Genomic DNA, 20,203 nt, shown 5'->3' with positions numbered 1-20,203 from the left:
CAGACCGGCGTCCGCAAAAATCGCAAATCTTGGCAGATCAACTTGTTTCTGTTGTTTATTCTCAATGTCTGCCAGAACCATCATTGTGGATACGGCATCCCAGAACGGGTATCTTACTATTCCGGCAAGCATAAAGTCAGCAGTATTACGCTTGAGTTTTTTAACATCGACCAGACTCATTTTGCTGATAAAGACCCCCAAACTCCTGCACAGTAAAAGAAATTATATGCAAACACATTAACAGGCCATTAGCAATACAGCATATACCATCAGTCAAACTTTTATATTATTCGCTTACTAACAAAAATCTCCGAAATTAAGAATTCGAATGACTTCTTTAGTCTAAAAATAAGCCAAGAGCAATTGCGCATAACACGGTGATAACGCCGCGAAGCAGAGCGGAAATGCGAGTAATTTAACATAAACAAGAGAAAAAGACAACACAACACGTTCTACGCTGAGACAGCTTGTCTAAATAGTGTTTGAAAACAAGCAATAATTATAAACAGTGTTGCCGTCTTTGTTTTAAAAGTTTCTAAACAAAATATTAAATATGACAAAAAGTAAAGTTTGAAGTTTCCTTTGAATCGCGTTTGTACTACAGATGGCTACGTAATAGTATAAAAGTTGTGTAAAAGTTAAATACAGACCTCCTAAAGGTACGTGGAAAATTCACGAAAGACCGAATTAGGCAAAGCAGAAGCAGTTTTTAAATCCAAAATAAAATTTCGAGATATTTTTCTCGTTTATGGGAGTTTGGTGTCGAGTTTGGATCCGTTACATATAAATAGTTTCGTTTTCAAAATTAGATTATAAGGTTTTGTATACAAATTGTAAACCACTGCTTGCAATTGCTGACATAAACTGACTTCCAAGGACAATAGACGGAAAAACAAATATTTTATTTTACTACAAATAATGAAAAAAAAACGCCACTAACTACTGACAATACATTACTTTAAAGAAGGTGATGTGTACGATTAAACTCCAACGGCATTAAGTTAAAATGTCAACAGAGGCATAAGAAGTGCCAGAAAATGATCCATAAATTCAAATATTGCACAACCTAGAGAAAAGGTGTTGTTGAAAGTGCTATTCTCCATTGCTCATCACAAACAAGTACGTTTAACACACAAATCACACATTCAATATGACATCAGTTATGAACATATATTGCACTGGTAACACAGACACAGTTATGTACTTCCAACAGTAAATTCAATTCGGTTCCTGGGTTTTCCGCAATTCCGGGAATAACTCAATCAACATGGTGTCAAGGAGCATATAACCCAACTGCAAACAGACTTAGTTAACACGGATATTGTAACAAATTAACGCAACTAAGAGAAACAGGGGGACTGGAACAATTTGTTTTCGAACGTTTTGAAGGCAACGTAAATATTTATTTGAGATTTTCATCCTTATTTTACTTACCACTTTTATTTTTGCAAATGTGCTACGGTTTAAGATTTACGATTCCTATGCAATACAACGGATTATTCGATAAACCGGATTAATATTTTGCCTACAATCTAGTAATAACAGGAGCATTTACACGATTGTGGTATTTTTACATATCGTACTTACATACCTGTTTATTAAGCTTGGGTTCTTGAAGAATATCAAAGACTTTTTCGCAACCTTCCACGTGTTTTTCTTTACCAATTATCGTCACGAAGTGACCTGGAAATAATTACGTATTTTTAAAAAACAGTCCTGACTCCGCTAATCCGGACTTCCCGGTTTACATTATGTCGGCTAAGCGAAGTATCCGGATTAACGGAGTCGAAAAAATAAGGGTTTTAATGCACAGGAAAATTTTCTTTGTGTCGGATTATTAAAACAAACCGGTTTGTTGAAATCAAATGGTTTCAAACTTACGCGGAACGAAGTTTTTCCAGCACCGTAGAGTTTCCTTCCGTCTTTCCTCCTTCTCTTCTTTAGTCCTGCAAGTTACACGTTATTGTGTTGTGCTGTTTGTACAGACTTATACGTGCCACATGCCGGGCCACCTCAATGTTTAAAAAGTACTCTTGACAGCTAAGACTTCACAAAACGTTTAAAAAAAATTATGAACTGCAAATAATTATCATTGAAATCAAAACCGACACTATTGTGGTGAGTTTTTCTAATAACAAGTTGCATATTTTTCTCCTTGTGCAAAAATTCCACGTTAAACTGATACGTGATGAAGAAATAAAGCAAACCTCGCCGGATCGTCGTTAAAGAACACGATATCGCGAAACAGGTGGATCAAATCTACCACGTGGTGTTCCTGACGATAACAATCGATCTTCTGTTTCAAGTAACTGTGACGCAACAATACACAATAATATAACAATTGCAATCAATAAAAACATATTATGGAAATACGTGACGCCACGCGTACCCGTGAGCGTAGGGTTCCAGAGTGTTCTTGAACAATGTCTTGAGAGCAATCATAACGCGATGGAGTCGTTCCCCCGCGTTGAATACCTGGGTCGCTAAAAAGTAAGCGTAAAAGTTTTCGGTAAAAAAGTCGTTTGTTGAACTCAAGGCGATTGAGAAGATTGTTTTTTTTTGTTAAACCAGAGCTAAATTTTTAAGTGGCGTTTGACTCAAATCTTGTGGTTTTAAGAAAAACATACCAAACCTCACAGCAACACGGTAGAAATATAAACGTACCCATGTAGATAAGATAGTCGCAGACACCGGTGAGATGATCTTTATGTTTAGGTTTGTTGGTGGTCGGTAGAGGGAATACGTCAGTCAACCAATCGCTCTCAGCGTACAACTCACTGTGCAGCTGCAATGTTTTTAAATCACTGTATTTGGTATTTAATAATTAGATTGACAAGGTTATTTCGAGTTAAAATTTGCACAGAAACGAACTCTGACGTCACATAACAGTGACGTATTATAGAAACGAGAAAAGAAAAACAGAAACATACTCCTTTTGTAAAAACAGAAGGAGTTGTTGGTTTTTATTTTGACAATTAACGTCGCACAACCATATCATGTGTGTGTTTATATAAACGAAATAGTTATTAGGTTGGGAGTTTTCGGTATGCGAACTTTAGAATATCAGCACCAGTTGGTCGTACCTTGTGTCTCATTTGCACTTCTGGATTATCGGTGCTTGGTTCGTATTTCCTGGAAAGGTTGACAGTGGTTTTAAGACATTTTTTTTAATTTTTTACAAAACCACGACCAATTGCTCAATAATTAGTTTCTTTTTTTTTTAAGTGGCATAAATTAATCCAAACACCGCGTCGAGATCGCCTAAATTAAGATTTACGTTGGAAAGCTTTAAGCTATATTGGAACAAAGGCGCGTAACACTTGTAGTTGTTAGGGAAACCAAAGCTAATCATTTAATAATAATTATAAGCATCATCGGTGCTGTGAACTAACTGACTGAGTTGCGACATGCATCCACAACAGGAACAAATTGGCAAAATTACCCAGATTTTGGCTTTGCAGCTTCGCAAGACTGAATGAAATTTTGAAGAAATGTTTCCAAATGTTGACCTTTCTCCTTCACCAACTTGTTGGGGACGCGGCGGAAGAATTTTCCGATTTTCACATCGGGCAGAAGCTTTCTGTCGAAACGCGATATCGCCTCCGCTGTCGACGGAAGAAGGAAATCGTAGAGCAACTCGCTATGACGGAGAGCTGGTTTCGTTACAAGTTCCTGGAATTTATAAAATATAACTGCTGTTGGGAACGCGGCCGTCTAACCTTGTGCTTGACAGACAAAGAGTAATGACTACAGTGCAAACAATCTTAAACTTTTGTCATATTGACACAACCTAGGTTGAAGTTTCACGTTGATAGAGTGCCGGTTATTTGTCACGCATGTAGGGAAGGTATGTTTGCTTTGAGGGCGTTTTACTTGTGCTTCATCTTGTACGAGAATTAGTCAATTCTATATTTAGAAATCTGTCTTTCAGCAGAGCAAGTTTGGCACGTGAGGTGTTTGTTGATGGCAGGTCAATGTACGGGTTCTTTGTACAGTGAGATGCAGGACCATCTTCGACCTAAAGATCGTTGTGATTCACACCAGTGCTGCACTGATGGGACCCGTTAGGTCGAAACAATACCCCTGTAAGCAGCTCGCTATAAAAAAACAATATTGGCTCTATTGCTTATACATGATTCACGAGTTTATCTTCCGATGTTGTCGAAAAGGAGAAATCCCTACTTTAAACAAAATAAAGTTATTCGAAATTTTCGAAAAAGGTACAATTGTCCCTCTTAATTTGCAAACACCGTGCGATTGATCAGTAGCGCGTCGCTATGCATTGGCTATTAAACAAGGAACAGCACTTCATACAAAAAAATTAGCTAAACTAGCAAGTCCAATAGGTTGCCGAGCCCTGCTGCAAATGACAATTAAAGGGAGGTGTGTACCCCAACGGAAAAGAAACAACTTCAACATTAGAAAAATAAATTCACAAACACATACCTTTATAAATCTCTCGAATTCGTGTTTTTTGGATTCGAGAAATTCTCGACTTGGAGACAAAAGTTTCTTTGGTGGAAGAACGTTGGGGGCGAGGGAACCGTGGAACTCTGTAAGTTTACTCTCCAACACGTAGAACTCGGTGTATCTGCGGAACACGTGCCATTTCTCTGGCTCTTCATCATCTGTAATTGGAACAAACGTACGGGAGGTTAGAATGGCCTGGAATACATAGATTTATTACCAGTGGTTTTATCGGAGACCAAGCCATTTTGTTTGTGGTGTTTAGTGTTAATACGTATAGTAGTTTTTTCTTCACAAAATACAAACGATTTGCCTATCTGCTAGCACAGTGCTACAGTCACCAGCTGCACTGATGAGACCTTACAGGTCGAATACCAATGATCTTTTTTTATCCTGCAATAACGTCTTGTATTGGCCAAAGTGCATAATTTTTGCACAAGAAGCAAAACTACGTTCAAGCAATTAAGCTGTTTTAGACGCTTTTTAACAAAATTTTAAATGCGTTATTGAGATCAATATGTGCATCAATAAGAATCCTTGCAATGGAATTTCTGCTAAAGAAATAACTAAGCCACAAATCATCATGAACCAATGTAGACAAGTGGGATTTTTTGATCATAGGAAGTCCCTGAAGTTGCCGAAGACCGAGATTATTAATAAGTGGAAACAAACCTTCCGATATGTTGACCCTGTTTACTTTCACACAGAAGAGGAAGTTTCCATCCTCATCCCGTTTCTCCTCCACCATCGGAATCTCGATCCTCCAGGCGGATACATCCCTGGTGATCTGGAGGTCTTCCACCATGTCGTCATCCAGGAGGAGCTGTGAGGGTTCATCCATCTGTTGAGAAGAGTTTGTCTATTTGTAGCAAAGGTAAGAAGGGATGTGGCAGAAGGAATGGTATCCAATATATTTTGATATTCGACCAAATACGAATATCGACACACTGAATCAGAATGTTGAGAGCAAATCTTACATTTCATGTGTTTTAACTCAATTTAAACAACAGAGCTTGGAATTGTAGATTTGTGGTTGGGATTTATGCACAAAAATGAGGTTCTACGAAACACTGGCAGTTTCTTTTTACAATGAATTTCCTAAAGACAACACGTTTTGCTTTGATTCTAAAAACTCGGCACAAACAAGATTTAAATTTCCACTTATTCCTTAACAAGCAACTTACCAAACCTGTCTCTGCCTCTGCATCATTTTCATCCATCGGATCTGCCATATCTGAAAAAGCGAACACGTTATTTCTACAACCACACCCGGTGTGAAGAGTAAGTGTTTGCAATGTTTGCATTAGCTAATTAGCAACGCTTCAGCATTTATGTGGTAATGTAAGGCTCTTCTGGCAAAAAAGAAAACTAGTTCGGACGACGTTTCGGTCGTTATTCAACTGACCTTCATCTTTTTTTTGCCAGAAAAGCCTTACATTACCAAGTAATATACCTGGCAGCATCATCAACAACAAACTCTTCAGCATTTATATTTTGGATAATATGTTTTTGTATTAATAAGGATAGTTCGTTTTGTCATTTAAATTTAAGATAATGCATTACAATGTATTTTGCATGTTTACATTGAAGTACTCAACATAAAGCAAAGCTTACCTGATGGCATTGGTTTGAACGCATCCTTTCGTTTTCTGCTCGTTTGCTTTATGGAAACACTTGTTCCCTCACCATACCTGCCGTTTGTATTATGTCTGAAAACAAGTAAAACTTTATTGTACTTTTAACAAAGAAACAGTTTGCTTGCGCTCATGCATTGCGCTCATGTACTCTTTTGGCAACATAAATAGCCATTAAATTTTGAAATCTGATATTGGCCAGGCCATTTCATGTAAGTGAACTAAAACAGCCAAAACTTTCATTTAAAACATTTAAATTCCCAATTATGTTTAAGCCTAATACTCAATATACAACTTTCTTAAAAAAGCTTCCTCTATTTTGTCAATCCTACTTTAAAGAGGAAACAAATACAAACCTGTTAATCTTGGAAGTTTTTGACGGTGCCCTTTTTCCACACAACATCTGATAATACTGAAGAAAAAAAATGTAAAAATAAATCAAGTTACCAGAAATTTGATTTAAATATAAATATATAAACAGAAGGTTGTAAATACGTACAATGTCACTCTGGTAGAAGAGAGGACAGTAAAGATGTTCAAGAAGGTTGTAGACATGATCGTAAGCCTGGAAGAGGGGGGTGCTTGTACGAAGACGACAAACTTCATCCCATCGTCCGTTTGCAACTGAGAAAATAGGGATTTTTGAATGTAGGAAATTCTGTTAAACCAAAACAATACAGTACTAGGTAACTTATGATATTGTTTAGCTTAACTTTCATGCCTTACAAGTGCAATCTGTTCGTTTTCCTGACAAAATATTCATCAAAAATATCATCGCAACAAACTCAAATTTTAAATCTCCATCGAAAACAAATACTTTTGTCACACATAGTCCAGTATTACCAACAATCAAGGAACAAAAATATCACTATCATTGTTTGCCAACAACAATGTTAATTAATTTTCAAAACACATTCCCATCTTACTTTCCTTGAGCTCATCCATGATCGATTGTTGGAAGTGAATAAAAGTGGATGAGTCGGGGTCGCAGTAAGAGAAATAAATATTCCGAGCTTCTTCGTGCAACTTCTTCTGTTGTTCCTCGTTCTGTTCCGGTGCCAAACATCTCCGGTTAAAATCATCTAAAAATATTTATTCTCACTAAGTGATTCTGGGAATCATTCCCCATTCCGTTGCTATTGCTCTGAGGATTTCCTTATGTGTTCAGTAGCGGGTGTTTGAGGTAGGGGTGCTTTTCATTTTAATCCTAATTCTGCATTGTTTTTTTATATACACTGAGGATGCTAATAATTTCAACCCTTATATTAGTGAGTGGTTCCTATCCATCTTTAAAGCAACAGTTCTGGCATGGGCAATTGAAAATACAAGAAATTGACAAAATTATTTTGTGCACATGAATTTGTAGCAACTTTTTTGGGATGCACTTGAAAAAGAATTATCACAAAGTCCTTACCGACTGTCAGACAGAACTGCAAATAATGAACAGCACCAATCGTTTTCAGGAATGACATAAATTGATACAACATATCCTGTTCGTTCATTATCTTGGGCAGATCAATATGAAGAAGCTGAAATTCAATGTTTAGATTTGGATACATTATAACATCATTATACTGCTACCTAATATACAAGTTTTTTTACATCCGCTGTAAAAAATACAATCTTGAATAAAATTTTCAAAACTCAATGCACAGGATGTACAGCTTCCAAAATTTGTAAATAACCTTTCAAAGTGAAATGTATTGGTCATATGTAGAAAGCAGACAAATTTTCAATGGAAATAAACATTGACATTCTTGTCATGTAAATAACAGTGTTAAACAACCTAAAAACCGTCAAACTACAAATTTTTCTTCATTGCAAAATTTGATCAATCGCCCTTAATTCTATAACAGTGCAAGAAAAATTTTAATTTAATTTTAAATCTTACAGAAGTTGCCGATGTTGCGTCAGTAGCAGCAAACTCAGATAGGAAAGGTACAAGAGGCCCAGGTGGAGCATCAGCTTCTCTTGGCTAAAATTTAGCAAAACACACATGACAGTGACATGTTTTTAATGGTTGCCATGCGTCACAAAAACTCACCAGACTTTCATCGAAGAAAATCAATAACAATTGATTGACTCGATCCTGAAAAAAAATAATTACAATAAAATATTAAATAAACAAAATTGTCCAGAAACGGGCTCACATCAGATCTTTTACATGTTAGAGTGGGGTTTGGCAACCTACAGCCCATTTGTCAATGTCGTTTTGTAACAATATCATCTGTTTGTGTTGTTATATTATTGTAAAATTAGGAGATAATCTGATTACAATGTTCCAGACACAATATTACAGTTACAACAAATAACGTTAAGAATAAGAAAACTATTTCTATTATTTCTAGCCTCCAACTTACAGGGTCTTCGATGCTGTCAATCCCATGTAACAACACATTTGAAGCCAAAACCTCTCTCAAAAAAGTCATTCCGATTCTAAAACACACAATCAAACGCTTTACTTTCAAAACAACCGACCACAATTAACAGCCACCACCCCTACACAAATTTGTTGCTTACTTGCTTTTAACAAAGACGTTGGGAAGAATGATGGGAAAAAGACAATCGCAGATGCCTCGAATGTAGTTGAGTTCACATTGTCGACTTTTTAGCACCACGTGTAACTTTGTCCCGTAGAACATCAAAATATCGTCTGCAGTCTTGCAACCTAAAACATGTCAATAGTAAACTTTATTGGGGAGTTTGGTGTCACGGCAACCAGGCGGCCATCACTAAGCAACACGATGTAAGTTTGATTTATTAGAGTAGAATGAAATAAAGCAGGCATTTGTATTTACCATGTTTCTTAGCAAGTAGACATGTGTTCAAGTGATAAATTGCTACTTTCACCAGTTTCTTGATAATCACTTCTGGCAAATCAATCTGAAAATATTGGCATGAAAATAACACATTAAAACCAGAGTTTCTTAGTATAACCCTGGAACAGCCGGGAAACCACAGTTTGACACTATGTTTATAGAAACTGATTTCTTTCTATGCATTTACCCCTTATTTAGGTGACATAGTTTCAGAAAAGTAACTTAATTCAGGTTTCCACACAAAATATGGCAATTCTTGTATGTTTCATGTTTTTTTTTATAATTTATAAGATACTTGCACTTGAGGTCTGATATATTTATACCTTGTTAATTCGTCGATACATTACAGCCAAACAATGCCTTAAACAGCATTTTATCTCTTGTACAAAGTCTTCATTCTCACTCAGCTCTCTGCAAGCATAAAAAATAAACTTATTTCAAGCAGCATATTTCAATGAACTTTTGATGCATTACAAAAACAATAGAAAAAAAATGGAATTTGCTTGAGAAAATTTTGATTATTTTTCACAGCAAAAAAAACAAAAGTACTTACTTGTACCAATGCCGGATATGCCTTTTTATTAAAATCTCCAGCAACTACAAAAAAATTAACAGAAAAATAAATCCACAAAAGAACTAAATACAAGAACGTACCTCAGTAGTTGCTTTGTCAACTTGTTCATTAACTTTAATATCGATCCAAGGTTGCAAATCTTTAAACTGGTTTTCAGGCCTACATAACAAAAATATTAAGGAATTATTGTGGGCAAACCAGGGGGTGGCAAATAGATACACATGCAACACTCATAGCATGCTTCCCAGTCAAGTACCAAATATTAACATGATATAAAAATTGAGCCCATGTTAGCAAAGGATGGAAAAAGCTTCATTTAATATTGGATTTACACCAGTACAAAAATGTGGAAAACGATTTAAAAACACTTAATAAATGGGGGGGGTATCAATATTTCGTAAGACATCACTGTCAAAATAAGGTCAAGTGCCATTTTCAAGGCAATTGCACGGCAAAATTCGTAGGTGGCTCTGGCTTTCGCACCTTAAGCACTGGTGCATGCCTTGTTTTAATCATATTGATTATGCTTTTAATTACATTTCATGCAGACCAAATTTTAGTAGCACTGTTTCAACAGTAAAAGATTCTAAACTTAAGATATATATATGTATTGCATGTTAAACATAGCAGGAATCAAAAGCATGTCGTTGGCTTTCACCTTTGTCTGTTGCAATCTTCTTTGCCACAAACACTGCATTTATTCATCACTGGTGTGCCAGCATTGAAGACTATCTGAAGTTAAAAACAAATTCATTGATTAACAATCTTGTTTTCTTTTAGGTTGTTAAAAAACGCAAGCACAAAACTTTGGTGGTCAAATATCTGGGAAAGAGTTAACTATTAACATTATCCCTGATCAATTGGACGTAGAAGATTTTAGGCATATCATTAATTTATTGGCAGCATTTCTGGTGCAAAAAAAATTCTTGTTGACGTTTTGGTCATTATTTGACAAATCTTTCTCAGGATATAATCCATGGAGGTGTAAGTACACAAACACAGTGACAAATGCAAGAGTCTAAAAACAGTGCAAAAAATGGACTTATATACAAGAATAAGTAGTATTTCCGTGTTATAGTTATCTCTGATCAAACAATCTGATCCCAAGGTTAAAGAACCCACCATTTGAGTTTGCTTGTAGAAAGTAACAAAAAGATTTGGAACTTCATATCCAGGCCTATCAAACATAAAAATCAAATCAATTTGTTTGCAAAAGAAATACTTTTAATTCAGAAACTGCAAATGCAGGCCTATATTGCAGAAAACAGTTTGAAATCAGACAAGTAAGCTTTATACATTCATGGAGACAGACCAGCAACACCATTTTGTTGAACTGATGATGGCATGAGTTGTTGTTAAAAGTCTTAAACATAAACAAAATTGCAATACATTCTGCAGTGTGGGCCAGCCTTTTTGTGCTCAGTATTATAAGAAAATGATGTAAGTAATTACAGGCTCTTCTGGCAAAAAAGAAAAACTAGTTCCGACAACGTTTCAGTTGTTATTCAACTGTTGAATAACAACTATGCCTGGCAGCATCAGCAACAAACTGTGTAAATGATGTTTTGAAAAGTTTCAAGATAAAAGAAAAAAACTTCAGAAATCAACTAGTTTATGAACTTCAAAACTATGAGTTCAGGTTTTAAGTTTATGACATGAAAATTAGTATGACCACATGATATTTTTGCTTTAATATAACATTTGCTACTAAGACAAAACTGTTACAAATACATATATATAAAACATACCTGAGTAGTATCGCACAGCAAGCAACTCCAGCAAAAAATGCCCAAAAGAGAAGCATGAAGTGGAACACACTGCAACAAAATTACAAACAAAAAGTAGATTAAACATAACAAGTTGTTTAATAATGCCCTTAAACATTTGTTTTGGATTGTCAGATTCTTTACCATGATAGTTATTGAAACATTCTGTTTGGATATTGTTACCGTATCAGTTGTTGGAATGTTTAAAGCCAACCATCACGTTAACAAAGTTTGTAGGCATAAGTGCCATATCTGCATACTGAACGAACCTCATTGTAAGCAAAGTGCCAACAACCGCAGCCCCCACAAAATAAAACTTCATTTTTGAGGAAATCATTGTGGGATTAGAAATCCTTCTTCAATAAACTTCAAATACAAAATGTCCAATTTTCCACTTCTTAACCGTCTTTTCCCATTTGTGTGCGATTGAATTCACAACATTGCAATAAAGATACCAAGTTTCAATAACCAAACCAAACCTATTTTGTTAATTATAAATGATCTGTACAAGTATTGCATTGGCAATAAAACAATTAGGGATTCAAGTACATTTAAATTTATTTGTTTATTTACTACTTCGAAGTAAAAGTTTTTATTTTCGATTTTTGTTTTTATTTTCGGTGTCTCGGTGAGTAAACAAACGTATCAAAGTCTGGTGTGTCAAAACACGACACACCAGGGCCATTATGATTTTATCATTTATTCATCAACGACGAATAGAGAATAAAGAAAAAAATCAAACACCCGAAAGGTTGAACTTGCAAGAACTTGATAATCACCAATATTATTTTGTGTTTGTCGAAGGGGGATTACACGACCCTTGGCTCATTGGACCCACTGAAGCTATACAACACGCAACAAGCCCAATTTTATTTTTTATTTGTTTGACCATACCGGGATTTGAACGCTGGGCCAATGCTCCCAATTTATTAAACTTGAACAAGCACTTTGCGAAGACGGTTAAAGGCCCATAAAATTTGGTCGTTTCAGTCCATTAAGGATCTTTAAAATAGGGATCAAATTTGTCATAAGTGCGCGTCAGCAGATTGATTTGGCAACATCGGTTAAAGCGCCAGACCAATATAGCAAAAGAAAACATGAGGGGGATTTATATCCAGAAAAACCTCGGTTTGAATTTCGATGTGTACTAAAAAGAAGAAACGTAGTTACATATTTTAGGTCCCCTAAATTACGACATACTGTCCGCAAAATCAAGGCCCACGACTGCAAGAAACTTGCTTTAGTTCAGCTAAGCTCTGTTCATTTCATTAACATTGTTTTGTCACTAATAAAACCTATCATTTTTATTTTTTCAGGAAACGACATCGTGTGTTTGGTGCAATGAATTGTTTATTCATCAGTTCTTTAAATACAAGCAGTCAGATAATACCACGATTTACAAGAGCGAGAAGAAACGGATGTGACAAAGAAAAAGGCATAAAAAGGGCGAGAAACGCTACTGTACAGGATTGTTAAACAAAATATAAGTCATGCTAGTCCTTGTGAAGATCAGAAAATGTAATGAAAAATTAATATGATTCGTGCAGAGCACAAGTCGTAGGCAACATCACGAATCGTACTTCTGTGCCCTGGCCCGAGGATTTGTAAACCAAAGTTTCGTAAATGGTTGATTCCGGTTCGCAAGAATAACCATTGATCAGGGTTATGCCGCATAGTTGCACGTGGAATTTCTGGTACAGGTTTTGAGCTGAATGAAACAAAACGCAGTGTTTTACATCTTACTTACCTCGGAGCATATTAAATGTAGTATATATTAAATATCAGAGAAAATACATATACTTTCTAATGTCTGCCTGCCTAATGAATCGATCATTGCATTACAGCGTAGAACGCCACAACAAAGTTTTTGCTTAAAACTAGTGGCAACGGGTTCTATACCCTTCATGCTTCCATAAAAAATCTACAGTGAAATCCACAATTTTTAAATATAATGCTGCTTATTTGTCGACACATTTTCCAAACGACACATTCTCCTTGTGGATCCACAATGCATCACTTTAGACACAAATCCGCGCGACAAAAAATGGTTTGGTTTCTGCTTACCTGGATTCTGAACCAGTTCCACTTCGACGCCAGTCTGGTAATCTATGGCGTAGTTGTACGCCACTATCAGAGGGAACCCGTAAATGCAGGGATTAACTGTGAAGACGGAACGCTTTGCCACGCCTTGTTGCTGCTGTGTCTGTCGAACTCCTGGCATATAGAGAGTCCGGGTTTTAGGAGGTTAGCCGGCCACGTGACGAAAAAGAAACAGCCTTAACATTATACTAAGACCGATAGAAAAATAATTACCCTTACACAAAAAGCTTTGCACCCATTTTTGTGCTTTCTGTAAATCAATTTGTAGTAACTTACTATTCAAACCTGTATCAGTCACGTTCGCACAAAGAATAGTCACTTTTTTCATCTACCGAAAATGCGACATATTTTTTCACCAACCTTGATTTCTCGAAGATTTCAGGCCGGCAAATTCCATCAGTGCGTCGTAGAAAGAAGAAGAGTGCGAGATTGATGAGGAAGAAGCAACATCCCTTTTGCGTTCCCTGGTTTCCGTTTGTTCCCGCTCCCGTATTCGCTCCTGCTCAATTCCCTCATTGATCTCGGTTCCGTTCTCGTGGTGGAAGAAGCAAGCATGATTCCTTGTCGCGTTTTCCAGGATCTCGGGATGCCCGCTCTTCAGAATTTGACAGGTCCGGAGATCTTTGAAATAATCCCTTTCACACAATTCCTCTGTCAGAGCCAGGTCTACATCCTAAACACGTGGTAACGTTAATCCTTATTGAATTTTACTGGTTATTTTTTATTGGACATTTCTGCAATACCAGAAATTCCTATAATAAAAATTGTTTGGGCTTTGGCAGACGACCTTTTGGTGCTTATTTACCTGTTATAGTCCAGGGCAAGTCTGGTATGCCATTATATTGATGTCCACATATGTGTTTCGCCATAGGTTTTTAAGAGGAACTGAAACTTTTAACCTGCAGCCTATAAAGGTCAATTTTACGGCCCGTTCATACGAACGACCAATGTTGTAAATTTTGGCCGCAAACTCTCTTAAAACTTTCCGATCATTGAAAATACGTGGATAAAATCTCAGAGGGGGCGATTGTCTGGAAATCGTTTGGTTTATTATTAGGTGGTTTCCCTCGATTGTTGTGACCTGACCTACTTTCTGGACACACGAATATGGATGAGAACTACGTCCGTTGGGTATTTTCAAGGCAATAAATAACATTTTTTTGATGTTTTCACGAAAAATCTTCAGATGCAATTTGTTTGCTGAACAATAAAACTTTCCACCGTCGCCAACATAGTTGCGGAGCATTTAAAATAAGTAGAGTAAAAATTAGTTTAATTTCAATATTTATTCAAATTGGAAAACTCTTTTTTATTTACCCTAAAACGTTCCCTCGTCGTCTCGGCTCTGCAGACTGCAACCAGGAAAATAACGAAAATGATAGTGAAGTTCTGTGACGCAATAAAAACACTTTATTGAGTGAACAATAAAATTTAACACCTTTACATTCACAGGTTCGATACGCCCCTGCAACAGACTTTTCTTTTCGAACAGCGGGTTACAAGTTTTATTGCCATTCGATGCGCATCAGTTCCACAATCCTCATACAACACAACACATGTTCACTTATGTTTTTTACTGCCGTGCTGCTGGCGTCAGTCAGCAAAATAACTATAAATTTAACGATCTTTAATGCGATCGCGTTTTTGTAATTGCTTTACAAGAATGGTTTGACGTGTTCACCCCCCCCCCCCCCCCCCCCCCATGAATGGGTGCTTTATGTTGTAGAGTCGACGCCCACACATAACACAGTTTAAATACTATCCAGAATATCACAGTCCCGACATTTTTTTTACATTTATTTCCCGCCTTCCTTACCCTAGAGGTCAGGCAATAAAAAAGAGTTTGGTTTCTCAGTTTTATAGCATAGAATTTATGTTTGATAATTAACTTTCGTCTTGCAGCGCCCAGCGTTCACTGCAATACAGGGGTTATGCGCAATACGTATAAAGAAATACTCAATGCATTTATATGCAAGCTATTTTTCACATTCATGGAGATATGATAAATTTGTTGGGCTTTTAACGAGTTCCTTGCTTCGCAAAGCAGCAGTGTTTTAGGCAGATTTCAAATCTTCACATAACAAATCGTCTAATGAAAGTTTGCGTTGTTCACTGTTGAATATTTTAGCGCCAAGCGATTAAACTGTTTGTAAACGACAGATAACATGTAGTATAAGTTGTTCATAACGTTAAAATTTGTTGATTTTCAAATAAAACAAATATAATCCCCTAAAAATTATCGTCGGTGTCTTATTCTATTTTGGGAGTGATCCAGGGTCGGTTTAATATGCGCAATACTATATAAAATACTCCATGTTTTACATGTAAATTTTGTTTATAATGCTAATATTTCGTGTAAAGGAACGCAAAAAACTCCACAACTTTCTGTCCTTTATACAACCTGTTTAATCGCAAAAGGCGCTCATCTATAACGCATACTTCCGTCACACAACTTGTTACGCAGATTTTTCAGCCGCCTAAATCAAAACATCCCTGCCTTGCGAAATGACGAGCTCGTTAAAATTTTTCATTGCAAGAATTAACACAATTTAAAGCGAAATTCTTGAATATAAAATAATCCAACAGTAACTTTCTGCCACGACACTCCACCGAGTTAGTGAAAAATATAGGCATACAAAAAAGTACAAATTTTAAAAATATTACGAAATGTTATCCATGACAACAAAAGCATCCTCGAACTTCGACCCAGATGGCACCCAGGTTTAGGTTCGTGAGTTTAACGGATTCACTCCACACACAAGCAAGTAGACACAACTTAATACCCAAACTTACCATTTGTCAGGTGCTCGCGATACGATTCTTGTCGACTGTTGGCAACTTTAATCCCCAAAACCGTTCGAACGCCACCTTTATAGGGTGAGAGGGCAGCAGCGCGCGCAAATATCAAGTTATGATCTAATACCTTCTTTTACAGATCACTCACCACGCAATTGGGGAGGAGGGGGGGGTGGATGGAAGGAGGGAGGTGGCGGGCCGTGAGAGGAGCAAATAGAATTAGGGGGAGCACGCGATTGGCCTTAACACAGGCCACGCTAAAGAAAGGCAACTGTTTCCCATACAGGGCAGGGTAACGTCGCTTTATTTGCCGTAGAGCGACAATAAATCCAAAGGAATTTGCGACATCATGGGTTTAACTGGGCCTGAAATGACTGACGAAAGGGTTGCATGAGAGGACATTGGCTTGCTGTTCGCTGCGCTATTTATTCAGGCCCGTGCGTAAATCCCTTCGCTGTGCTTCCGAGGTACTTAAAACTGCAAATACAACAAAAGTGCGGAAACGCTGCTGCTACGACCGCCCATATTGTGCGTAAGCCACAGGTGCCATACGTCACAGCAATAAGTGTTTGGGATTTACTCTTGAAAACATTCTACTTTAATCGTGCTTGGTGGCCTATAGACTCGTATTTAAGTAGTAGTTATTGTTACGATCACGTAACCAAACAGCACTTCACCTGGCGATTGATTGCTCTTTGCTTATTTATTTTATGCAGGAATAGCGAAGTCAATCAACGGCTCTTGACGGGGTGTCTGGTACCCACAGATCTCTTTTCCTGTGCAGCTGTTTGGGCCACTAGGAAAATGCTTGAGGGAAGCAAAAAACGAAGGCATTACAATTCAACATTATTTCCTGATGTCGCCTCCACATAGCTTGTCGTTGAACAATAAGCTGCAAATAATCAAACAGTAAAGTACGGGTTAGAATTGCGTGCGAACAGATAAAATTATTGATCGTATTTTTTCCGTAGCAGTTCGACCGCCATCATTTGTGTATATTCGCACAATGGCTTTAACGTCAAAAATAAATTTTAAGGAAACCACAGCAAAAACATACAACTTTTCTTTCAATTCAGAAAAAAGTAAGCAAATTCGTTACCGTGGAGTATTAACATCTTTACGCTTATTCCCTAAATGTTTGTTTCATTTCCATTGCTGACGTTTCTAGTGAGAAAACCTCACCCTCGACAATGTTGATGGTTTGTACCTTATCTCTCCACACCTGTGCTGTCCCATATTCGCGGAAGGGCAAAAGGGCGAGGGTGTGGCAGAAATTCTGTCAAACAATCAAAAATCTAGGCGGAAACAAAAAAGATATAACTGCTGGTTGATGTCAAAACAAAACTATATATAAACTATGAGACAAAAAACATTAAAACGTAAAATGACGAAGGGTGTACGTTTGAGAATGGATTCAACATGACGCTAAGTGTATTGAAGGAAGTAACATCTCAGTCACGCCTACTGGAGTACAATTAGGTGGCGATGAAACGGACAAAAAAGTATTTTGGGCTTAACGTTTTCATAAATTTTTTTAAAACTTATTTCTAACACTCTCTAAATAACGTTGTGTGATTCATACGTAATGGGTCAGTAGCATAAATAGTAAGATGACCCCACTGCGTAGGTCCATTTGCTTGGCCTGTATAAAACCCAATGATAATGTGTCAGGGTTGGATTGTGTTCGCCTGCGTTTAAATTCCAACTAAAATTAAAGACAACCACTGACCACAAGACAATCTACGCACAGGGACGTGGTTTCCAGGTATATTTATAACATCTTTGCTGTGTGTGGACGTTTCTACGCCGCTTTGTCTCCTCGCCCGCAAAAGGAAGGAAAATTAATTGCCCCCAAACACAATAAGCGATGGAGCGTGTCACTGCGTATGGGTTGGTTGCTCCAAAAGTTTATCTGAGCATCAAGTCGTGCGGTGAAGGCAAAACCATACTTATAGTAATACCCTATATGCTGCACGCAAAACTTTGAAATGTTGGAATTTTTCAAATGTTAAAAGAGAACTGCTCGGTCACGCTTGCAAGGTTGACCTGACGCGCAGTATCGATTCAAAACTCTCTTGAAGGTCAAACGAGTAAGGGGTAATGATTTAAAGCTCGGCTGCCGTGAGGTCGTGTTAGGGCATATGCGGGATTGTCACATTGGTTGCGGTCAATAGGTATTTTCTCACGGGACTATAATTTCATTATGAACGCAAGCGAGGAATTTTCCCAGGAATTTTTTAGACAAACCAATAAAAACCCTTTTAATTTCGACAGATCGTTGACGAGCGAATCATTTTTACCACTGTTGTATTACTTCATTGTCTCCAGTCAAATTGCACTCAATAAATATTTTGGCTTAATAAAGGTTAAAGTGCGCAGGGCCGTCAAGGTATAGCAAATATGCCGGAGCGACAACCAGATCGCATGAAATTGAGGGGTATACACCCAGTCTTGGCGGTTGAAGTTCCACGCTACAAAGCAAACAATGATATTCATGGACCCCCTAAACTCGTACGGTCCCAGGTGCCCCATCGGTTGTAACCCCCTCTCGTGGGGCCTAAATAAACACATGTCAATGTTTATTTTTAAATGCTTAACTAAAAAAAACTGTATTTTATGCAACACTTGTTTTAACATTTATTCCGTGCTATGGTAACGTGCAAAAACACTTCAGGCTAAAGTTCATTCAGTTTACTCGTGATATGAGTGCAATGAACTGGCGAACGGGGCCCGAGACGCTTGACAGGTTTCGGCGGGGATTTTTGCTTCTATTTCGGGGCTTTGCGGTTTTAACGTTCCGGAATTAAATCATCAGGAAGTGGTCAGGTGATTAAGGCACAGGGAATTTTTATTAGCAAGCTAGTTTCTCTCCGCGAAGGTAAATGACGCTCTTTACGGCTAAGTTGCGCGTGAAGCGTCTAACTGTCGTGCACATAAACAGGGTGTGCGCATTATGTCAAAAATACCTGTGACTTTGGTGCGTCATTTAACCTACGTTGACAATTCTTTGTTAGTAAAAGCGCAAACACGTGCCCAAAAGCCTCAAGAAAGAGATTAACGTTCGGAAATTGTTCGAACAATGACCGCTGTCGGGTTTGTTTGACTACATTCCTAAAACGAAGTTTAACCAAGAATGAAGCATACACTTATGCGTCTCAATCTCAAACACATTATGACGTACATTAACGTTTATTATTACGTCAGTTCGTTGCAACCGTGGCATGCCGTACGGAAAAGGTCAAAGGGCCCAAAAGGGCGTTGCCCCCCACTACTGGTACAATAGCCCGAAATTACAAGATTAATGAGATTTAGCACAAATATACGTCACAGTCAACCTTTATTGGCACATCACTATGACAGCATAAAGAAGAAGAATTCGCATTGTGACGTCATGAGTAAAGTTATGTAGACTAGGCGTGCACTTTTATGTGCGAACGTTTGGAAATTGAAAAACTTCACCTTCGTCGTTTACTTGTGGTTTTGAAAAAGTTTGTGTATTTTGCTTATTTTTGGCTACTTAAGTTGTTACATAGTTGAATCTGAGTTGTAATTCGCTTCATATTTGTGCTGCTTTGCAACGCCTTAGGGTGCTGTATATGCAGAGCTATGTACATTATTTTTCAATACCTGTCTTTAAAGAAAAGGCGGCTGGTTTAGACTTTTAAATTTCCCTTAATGCAAACTTTACTCTAAGGATACTAGGAAGTTAAAATTGCCCAAAGTGTAGAATGGCCGAAGCCATTTGCAAACGATTTTCCGACCCTGAAACACGCGTAATAATGGTGTAATAATGATGCTATAATCGATATATATATAGGACTAAATTCAAGCTCTAAAACTCCAGACCAGCGTGTTTTTAAGTGGTCGAAAGTCTATTTAGGAGTTTGACCATGAGAACACGTTTGTACCAAGCCGGGATTCGAACCCTCGCCATCCCGACTTCCACCTGTTGTACTGATAATTATCTGCGAAGCTCAGTACTGCTCTCATGCGGTATTTTTCAATCTCAAATGTTTAATTGACTGTCACGTATAGCTAGCTTACCTG

At 37.5% G+C, this 20,203-nt stretch overlaps 2 protein-coding genes across 3 annotated transcripts; both read right to left on the bottom strand.

Annotated features, from left to right (window-relative positions):
- Nucleotides 1-891: 891 nt before the first annotated feature.
- On the bottom strand, nt 892-11,757 carry LOC145905648 (sorting nexin-14-like). Its single transcript, XM_082992902.1, has 28 exons — nt 11,530-11,757; nt 11,243-11,311; nt 10,617-10,671; nt 10,153-10,226; nt 9,575-9,653; nt 9,474-9,517; nt 9,244-9,331; nt 8,900-8,984; nt 8,622-8,769; nt 8,462-8,537; nt 8,146-8,190; nt 7,993-8,076; nt 7,516-7,630; nt 7,028-7,183; nt 6,601-6,725; nt 6,458-6,513; nt 6,082-6,176; nt 5,652-5,701; nt 5,140-5,308; nt 4,447-4,628; nt 3,443-3,672; nt 3,084-3,132; nt 2,665-2,785; nt 2,390-2,483; nt 2,208-2,309; nt 1,882-1,946; nt 1,592-1,683; nt 892-1,293 (listed from the first exon to the last, which is right to left on the bottom strand). The coding sequence occupies exons 1-28, from the start codon at nt 11,595-11,597 to the stop codon at nt 1,219-1,221; spliced, it is 2,691 nt and encodes an 896-aa protein (XP_082849028.1). The 5' UTR covers nt 11,598-11,757; the 3' UTR covers nt 892-1,218.
- An 844-nt stretch (nt 11,758-12,601) lies between these two features.
- Nucleotides 12,602-16,242, bottom strand: LOC145906393 (uncharacterized). Of its 2 annotated transcripts, none has more exons than XM_082993808.1 (5): nt 16,154-16,242; nt 14,678-14,749; nt 13,721-14,033; nt 13,325-13,474; nt 12,602-12,968 (listed from the first exon to the last, which is right to left on the bottom strand). In XM_082993808.1, the coding sequence occupies exons 1-5, from the start codon at nt 16,154-16,156 to the stop codon at nt 12,790-12,792; spliced, it is 717 nt and encodes a 238-aa protein (XP_082849934.1). In that variant the 5' UTR covers nt 16,157-16,242; the 3' UTR covers nt 12,602-12,789. The 2 variants fall into 2 exon arrangements, with proteins under 2 accessions (XP_082849934.1, XP_082849933.1); XM_082993807.1 differs by lacking the exon at nt 16,154-16,242 and adding an exon at nt 14,837-14,996.
- Between the last annotated feature and the right edge of the window lie 3,961 nt (nt 16,243-20,203).

This window comes from Ascidia mentula, chromosome 6, assembly GCF_947561715.1.
Source record: "Ascidia mentula chromosome 6, kaAscMent1.1, whole genome shotgun sequence".
In the NCBI taxonomy this organism is placed as follows: domain Eukaryota; kingdom Metazoa; phylum Chordata; class Ascidiacea; order Phlebobranchia; family Ascidiidae; genus Ascidia; species Ascidia mentula.
The sequence above is the reverse complement of the archived record's forward strand: the minus strand, read 5'-3'. Positions and strand labels throughout refer to the sequence as shown.